Here is an 8,971-nt window from a genome sequence, read left to right as displayed (position 1 = left end):
ATGGTAGACATTCAATATTTACCACTGAGCGGCTCCATATCTGATATTCCTCTTGTATTTCTTTCTTTTTTTTCTTTTTTTCTTTTTATTATTTTATTTTTTATTTATTTTTATTTTTTAATTTTTTTTGCGGTACGTGGGCCTCTCACTGTTGTGGCCTCTCCCATTGCGGAGCACAGGCTCCAGACGCGCAGGCTCAGCGGCCATGGCTCACGGGCCCAGCCGCTCCGCGGCACGTGGGATCTTCCCGGACCGGGGCACGAACCCGTGTCCCCTGCATCGGCAGGCGGACTCTCAACCACTGCACCACCAGGGGAGCCCTCTTCCTTTCTTTTTTAATGTATTATTATCTTTAATTAAGTACAAAGACTTTCCCAATCATGTCACCTAGAGATCATTTTATCCAGTGCTCTGTTTGGCCACCAGTCTCTTGTCTCTCTTCTCAGCAATGGTAAGGCAGATACCCCTTCCCTGGGGAAGAGAGATCCATGGTTTGTTGTTTTTGCCAATAACAAAAATGTTGGAGAGCCAGATGGCAAAGCTGTTGCCATTGGCATCTTTCACATGAACTATATCAAAAGAAACAGAATGTCTTTTCTGGTTGGTGATCACACCAGTTCTTCCCAGGTTAGCATCTCCAGTCACCATGCTCAGGTTACCAGTGTCAAATTTGACAAAATCAGTAATCTTGCCAGTCTCCAAATCAGTTTGAATGGTGTCATTTACCTTGACGAGGGGATCAGGGTAGCTGATGGTGTGAGCACCATGGGTCACCAGATGAGGGATTCCTTTTGTGCCCACAAAGATCTTTCTCACGTTGCACAACTTATACTTGGCCTCCTCAGGTGTAATATGATGAATAGCAAAGCGATCCTTGTTGTCATGGATCAGACGAAAATTCTCTCCAGTCTTGTCAATACTGATGACATCCATAAAACCATCAGTGTAGGTTATATCAGTGCGAACCTTGCCATCCATCTTAATGAAACCCTGCATGCAGATCTTCTTTACTTCATCTTCTGTTAAGGCATACTTATGTCTGTTCCTTAGGAAAATGATTAGGGGGAGACATTCCTTCAGCTTGTGGGGACTTGTAGATGGACAACAAGCAAACACACTAGTCAGTTTATCCAATGCTTTGGAGTTTCTACACAATTCAGGTGCTCCTTGGGACCACAAGCCATAGCTGCACTAGGCACGAAAAGAGTTCCTCTTATATGTCTATCCTTGGTTACTGGTACCATCATCCATACTGTCTCCTAAATTAAAAATCCTGGATTCAGGGTTCCCCCTCACTCCCACTTAAGTATCTGTTGATTTATTTCCTTAATATCTTTCCTCTCCATCCCCAGGGCTGCCACTGTTTTCATTCAGAGCTTTATAACTTTTTTCTAGGATATTTCAACTGTCTCATTTGGTCTCCTTTCTTCTAGTCCCTCTCTCTAATTCATTCTCCTGAGTTACCTAATAAAACACAGTTGTAGTCAAGCCATTTAAACATCCCCTATAAGTACAAATTGATTCTTAGTTGAACTCCAAACAGCCCAGCATTAGAAATGCACAATCCCATATCAAGATAAATAACGTTACCATTTTCACAGTGAAATTTTTAGTTTCTTTCACATATACATTAGTCATGCCTCAGAATCTGTATATATTATAGCTCTTCTTCCCAGAATACTCTTTTCCTTTTCCACAAAAGAACTCCTACTCATCCCTTAAGATTTATTTTCCGTGTCACCTCCTCTATGAAGCCCACTGTGACTACTTTAAGTAACATGATACCAGTAGAGCCACACTGCATTAAAGCCATACTACCTGGATTTGGATACTGACTCTGTCACCTTGGCAAGTCACTTAACCAGTCTATGCCTTAGTTGTCTCATCAATGAAATGGAGATGGTAAAAGTAATTACCTCATAGGCTTGTTGTAATGCTTATGTGAATCAATTAATACACGTAAAGTAAAACACTTCAGTCTTGGTTAAGTGTTTGATAACTGTTAGCTATTTTTATATAGTTTATTCACTCCCGTCTTTATGTTCTTATATAATTTTCAGTTAGAGAATGTATCCCATTATGCTGTATCTATCTCTTTATATAGGTCCCTACCTCTAGACGGAAAGCCACTTAGCTTGAAGACTGTGACTTATTCATCTCTTTAACCTGTCAGAGCACCAAACCAGATCCTAAGCCTATAGTATTCAGTGAACGTAAAATGAATAAATTTGTGAGTGAATGAATGAATGAATGAATGAACAAACTCAGGTAAATAATATGCCAAAACTGTTTCTGTATGTGTCTGTTACACAAATCAAAGTAGATTCAATCTATTAGCCAAGTATCTATAGACTTGTATTGGTGAAATAAAATATAGGAAACTCTTTCTTGTGCCTTGAACCCCAAAGCAGTGTCATAGCCCTTTTAGTTATGATGTAACCTTCCCATTGACATGGAAAAGCCACTGGTCCTATTAAATTATTATTTTTTTCTTTTTTACCTGCTCAGTCCACGTTTGCTTTTGCATATGCTGTTTGACTCCATATTTTTGGTCTCTGGTTAGACATCTAATTCATTAATAAGAAGAAATCATTATAATCAACTCTGATGGTCACTAAGAAATAAATGTATCCTTTGTGTTCTCAGAGAGGAGGTTCGCCTCATTTACTCTTTTCTCTTTATAAATGCTGTTTTCTAATGCCTTTGTGGTGATAAAGAGAATGAAGGGTGGGGGGGAAACCTAGATACTTTCTCCTCTGGGTCACTTTGCATAAAGACTTCTTTACAGCCACGTTCAGATGATTTATGTACATATTGTATATGCAGCAGCAGCAGTTATAGAGCTATTCCTACCATTTAACCTGCATCATTCTGAGTGGCCGTTCACTGGCTGCTTAACTTAACATCTGCTACTTTGGTAGTCTAATATCCAGATAGAATGAAGAATCAGAAAAATAAAACTCCAATAGGCTTGTTTACTTCGATAGGTAATGGTGTGTGGTTTTGCGGGGTGGGGTGTGTTTTGTCTTAGTTTGCATTATCCAAAATTATCTATCTTTTTAATCTTTGCAGAATTAAGACATGTTTATCTTTTCCCAACTTAGGAATCAGACAGCAGAAAGAAATATAAATGGTCTCCTCTATGTACTGTATTTAAGGAAGGTCTTGTCGTTTTATGGGAAGTCTTTTGCAGCTTCCCAAACACAACATTAACAATATTTGATATTAACAAACTTTCACAATATTTGAAAGTAGACAAACTGAGGCCAATACAAATCAAAATACCCGTACAATTACTAAATCTGTCTAACTAAACTAGTTAAATGCTCTCTAGTTGTCATATATAATTGGTAACTGAATCATAAAACCATTGACTTTTAAGGCTATAAATGAGATCAGAGCTTGGCTTATCCAACCAATACAAAATTCCTTCTTTCTTTTTGACCAATTCCTCAATTGTCACCTTTAGTTCAGGCTTTCATCATATCTTCTTAAGTCCTCTTCCTCAACCTCCATGCTGCCTTGGTGCTCTACGAGTCTAGACACGCCTCAACTGCCAAAGTTGCTTTCTTTATTCATCATTTTGACTATACCGCTTTTCCTATGCCTTGGTCACTTCCCAGCATCTCATGTGTTGCAAAAATCTCCTCACTTCAAGCTTCATTGCACTCCAAGAAGGGGCACCAGACTTCCTTTTCTCCTTCAACCTCCCAACACATGCCTAAATCTCCTGTCACCCAAAACACTTCCTCAAAGTCCTCTCATTGTAGTTAGTAAAGCTCATGCCCATGTTTCTGGGCTTTTCCCAAAGTACCATTAATGGGAATTCCCTTTTCTCCTGGCTAGTGAGGCAATCTGTTCCCTATTAGTTCAGAAACCCCATTCCTGTAATACAATCTTCTTAGATAAATCAGTCCTTATGTGCTTTGGACACACCATGAATTTTTTTTTTTTTTTTTGCTTCTTTCTCTGCCCTCCTAAGTTGTATTTTCTTTTAATGCATCCATTAAATTCATCCATTTCACTGAATATATGTATCAGACAGTCGTTTCATGTACTTTTAGGTTTATTATGTTGTCTCTGTCATACACATGTAAATAGGTTCCAGTTATCAATTGCTGAGTAACTACCACAACACTTAGTGTCTAAAACAGCAACCATTTTAATACATCTTATGAATTCTGTAGGACAAGAATTTGAGAAAAACTCAGCTCAGCGATTCTCCGCATAGTGACAACTAGGGTCACTTCATAATATCCGTTTGGTGGATGGGTAGGTTTGGAGGGTCCAAAGTGGCTTTACATACATGTTAGGCATCAGGAATGGCCAGAACCCTGGGCTCGGTTTGGACTGTTTGAACAAAGTGCTTATATGTGGCTTCTCCAAGGCAGTCTTAGGGTAATTAATCCTCTTACATGGCAACTCAGGGCTCCTGGAAGACTCAAGAGGCTCCAAGAGGCCCAAGTAGAAACTTTAAAGTTTCTTAGGACCTAACCTTGGAATTTCTAAAACATCACCTCTGCAGCCTCTATTGGATTAAGCAAATCATTAAGACTAGCTTAGAGTAAAGGCAAGTGAAATTGGATTCAACCTCTTGATGAGAAGGATAGCATAGGAATATGTAGCCATTATATGTAATATATAGATATAGAGATAGAGATTAGATAAATGATAGATAAAGTCTTTTGATAAATGACTTTAATTATAGTAATGATTTTCTGACTTTAGGAAACAATATTGAAAAGAAATTGATTGTACCTATAATGCATGTTGTCAACAAAATATTCAAACTTTAGAAAACATTATCTCTACTTTACCACCCTCCCGTAACTTGCTCAGCACTTTTTTTTTTTTAACCTAGATAGACTACAATCTTCTTGGGTACAATGTATATTTCATTTATATATCCCTAGCAACTGTCTCAGAGCTTGGTACACAGTAAACTCTCAATAAATGTTTGCTGAATTGAATTGAATTAGTCCTGGATTTTGAGGCTGACATGGCCAACTTAATGACTTCTCTGAACATACCGTAAAGAAGGATAAAGGTAGCAAGAAAATCCAGCCTTATCAAGGGTAAATCCAACAGGAGGTACTGATATATATATATAAATATATATATTAATATATATTTATATATATTTATATATAAATATATATTAATATATATATATGCCAACTAATACAGTTCTAGAAAACACAGGTGATGGTATCAGTTAATCTTTCCCATCTTCCTTCATGCAGTAGAAATTTCAAGAGACCATCCATTTAGCATGTCTATGCCCAAATTACTGCAGGAGCTGGATAGCAAACATTCTGGATTACTTCTGACAAGCTTTAGTTATTTTGGAGAAAAGAGGGGCAGACAAAATGATTCTATTATGCCTCTTTGTCATTAGAGAAAAGCCAAGCTACTAAGAGTCAATAATAAGAATTGACATATCTTTTTGAATTCGCAGCTTTTAATATACAAAGTAAATTAAAACGTCCTTTTAATCTTGAATGGAATTTCCTTCTTTAAGCTGTGATCTTGTGTTTCTCTGTTAATTTCAAATTTAAAGAACTCTTGGCTGATGAAACTGTTGTATAAGCAGAGGCACTGTTGTTCATTGTGTAATGTGAGAATCAGAAACTCTACTACAATTCTCTTGTCATGTCGCTGACAGAGTTCCAGAATTTTGATTGGAAGGATGGGTATATTTTATAATTTGTTTTAATCCTGAGGCAATTTTATGAGATTTGTTTCAAATTACTTACTAAATTCATTTCTATTTTTTTTCTGTATGTATTAGGAAAAAACTGCCTCTTGTTTCCAAAAGTCCTATCTACTTATTATATCTGTTTGTCTTGGCTATTAGGATAATGCATTTAAAAATTCTTTTAAATAATCATTAGAATTTTACATCATTTTTTTCTCATTTTACTAATATTAGTGGACAATGCTTGAATAAAACCAATTTAGGGAACTGAAGAATAAAAATATTGCTATATATTTCCATGACATGCTTTCCAAAAATTTTTCTGTTCCTGTTTTGCAGACTTGACAAATAAGGCATAAGATGATAAAATAACTCACCAAGGTCATTTAAGATAATAGTAGACCTGGGAAGCTTATTACTGTTTCATGATGTTTTGTCTCTTTCTAGGTCTTTCCAACTATGTTGTCCACCTTTAAATACCTTTTTCAACATTAATGAATTTAGTAAGCTTTTACATTTAATACATTGTTTACAGACTATAGTCTTTCCATTGGAGACATTATTTTACTAATTTGTTTTAATTGCTAGCTATTTCTATATCCCTTGTATTTATTTATAGTTCTTTCTTACTGTAAATTATTTCTTTACATACATTCATACAAAATTCACATATATGGATTTTTATTTCTAATTTCACACCCATTGCCCCTCCCTATCCCAAGAATTTGGAAGTAACAGTTTTCTACTGATTCTTTCCTTCCATTTGGCAACCATTTTATTTCACTGTTTTTGAAGTGATGCAGTAAGAGAAAAATGGCTGCCTTTTGTTTATTTCCTTGTACATTAACATGATGACATCATCAAAGATATTATCTAGAATGTACATATCTTTAAGAACCCAGAGGTACACTATAAGCCAGAAACACTCTGTTTTCCTTTTCCTCTTAATGCCCCAAGGTTTTGCAGCTTTAGTGTAGCTCTTGTGTGCAGGGGGAAAAAGGAACTTGAGCATTTTGGAACAAATGCATTAAAATGGTGGCATTTAAAACATATCTGAATATTTTTTCAATGTTAAGAAAAATCCATGAAAAGGCATTTATTTAAGTCATGAAACATTCTAAATCAATGCTACCACTACAAAAAATATTATAAAGAATGATGTTAAATCATTGTATTTAGAGACTGGCTAAAATATTTAGCCACATGTGCCTATTCTGGCTTTAAATTATTTTTAAAAATTTCCATTGACACAAAAAATTTTGTTATAATTATTTCCAAAAAATAACTTCTCATTAATGGAAGGTTTAAGCAGGTATATAGATTTACTATTTTTAAGATTACTGTATTACTTACAAACACTATTAAAATGTACTATATAACTGTACAGAAAATTTATTTTCTGATCTTCATTTATGATGCTTCTGACTTTTCTTTCTGTGCTCTTTGTTGCACATTGCATGTACTTGTCATAGGATTTCCATTGAGATTAACAAGCTTTCAGTTACAAATTCAATTTAGATTATTAAAGAGATAAGAAGTTTATTTTTTTCATCAACTTCCAATTATTAAATAGCTTTTTCATTTGGAAATACACAATCCATTTTCAAATTTTGAGAATTAATTTTAGGTAATTATTTTTAAACGTATTTCAGAAAGATAATCTGACTATACCTATGTGTGTGTGTATATGTATTAATTCAATATTTACATAGCAGAAAATTCCTGTAAATGTTGAGTACTCAGCTCTGAAACTACTTGTTAACACTGAAATCAGATAAGGTAAACCATATGCTTTATTGAGGTAAGTGATCTAAAATAAGTTACTGAGATTTTAAGAATTAATATGAACCACATGTCCTTTAGATCTTTAAATTGAAATCTTCATTGTTCTTTTAAGTCAGCTGTTCTAGGGATGTGTCATCTTTTGAGAAGATAAATTAATCATCTACCTCACTTATATACATCAATAAAAGAGACTCACCCTCTCATCTACTTTATCAAAAATAATTAGAACATCCATATTTTTATTCATATATTATATCTTATTTTTATTCATATATTGTATCTATTAGTGGTTGAGATTTTCATTGAGGATATTTTTAGGGAAACAGCCACTTATCCTTTTAGAGAGCAACCTCCTCCAATAAAAATAAACACCAGCAATCTAAAGGTTAAAACATACTGTCAAATCATTCAGTTAAGCAAGGCTCTTTAATAACATTTGCACAACAGTACTTTCAGAAAGCAGAAGGTAGGAAATAGCTCTTTGCTAGTTCCCCTTCCTTAAATTATTATCCAGCCTCTTATTAAAATAAAATCTAGTGAACTTCTTTTGAATGCCTGCTCAAACGCTTTCTATAATAAAAAAAAATCTTGTGAAGGGATTTCCATAAGTTGTGCTGCATTAATGACTTAGAGCAGCTTCCTAATCTGTTATTCCTTCCTCCTAGCAGACCTCAGCTGATAAAAATATCCATACACACAGTGAAGTCAGTAGCATGCCTGGCTTTCTCAGACAAAACTCCCATGTGATCACATATAGGCAGCCTCAGTGAGGCTGATGCCGTGCAGCAAGCAGTAGGTAATGAGTCTTTGTGCAGAGTGAAGCTCTTGTCGCTGAACAATAAAGCATACGGTACCAGCAATAAAACACAGGGCTGGCAAATTTCAGAAGATTCCGCTGAACCAGGAAGAACAGTGCCTTCGGTGATGCTGACACACATTATAAAATGATAATCAATTTATTTTGGATTCTAATGAATAAAGAGTGCAAGGACTAAGACTGCAGCTATTTGAACAGGTCAGTGATTTTATAAATTACTCCTACACTTCCTTGTGTTTGATTGGATTTACATTAGGATGGTCTGATGTGTGTTTTGCCTTAAACAAAAACTTTGCAAGATATTTACAGTGTGTAATATGAAGGATGCACTTGAATTGACCCAATTCAATTAAATGGCTGATGTAGTCAGATATGATGGAGAAACATTTATATGATTATAGTAAACTGAAAAGTTATTTATTCTATTTAAAAATTTATGGGTTAAAAATCATTCAATAATTTCTAATCTTCTATGATTCAGAAAGAACATAAAGCAGAATACTACTAACAGATAGCTCAAATAAAAAGCTTCACGTTAATGTTTCTGGTATTAAAAAATCCTGTATTGCAATAGTTTGTGTCTTATGATTTGGATGATATATCCTTCAAAATTTATTGATGTCTTTCAGTGCACTGCAAGAGGTTTAGTATATTTAATTATTTAAATAAAA

At 34.9% G+C, this 8,971-nt stretch overlaps 1 protein-coding gene across 1 annotated transcript; it reads right to left on the bottom strand.

Moving 5' to 3' along the window:
• Nucleotides 1-399: 399 nt before the first annotated feature.
• On the bottom strand, nucleotides 400-1,184 carry LOC112393607 (40S ribosomal protein S4-like). The gene is given in 2 exon segments (XM_024735954.1): nucleotides 400-1,130; nucleotides 1,133-1,184. Coding segments are annotated over 2 exon segments (783 nt in total).
• Between the last annotated feature and the right edge of the window lie 7,787 nt (nucleotides 1,185-8,971).

This window comes from Neophocaena asiaeorientalis, unplaced genomic scaffold (assembly GCF_003031525.2).
Source record: "Neophocaena asiaeorientalis asiaeorientalis breed wild unplaced genomic scaffold, Neophocaena_asiaeorientalis_V1.1 scaffold72, whole genome shotgun sequence".
NCBI classification, from domain to species: domain Eukaryota; kingdom Metazoa; phylum Chordata; class Mammalia; order Artiodactyla; family Phocoenidae; genus Neophocaena; species Neophocaena asiaeorientalis.
The sequence above is the reverse complement of the archived record's forward strand: the minus strand, read 5'-3'. Positions and strand labels throughout refer to the sequence as shown.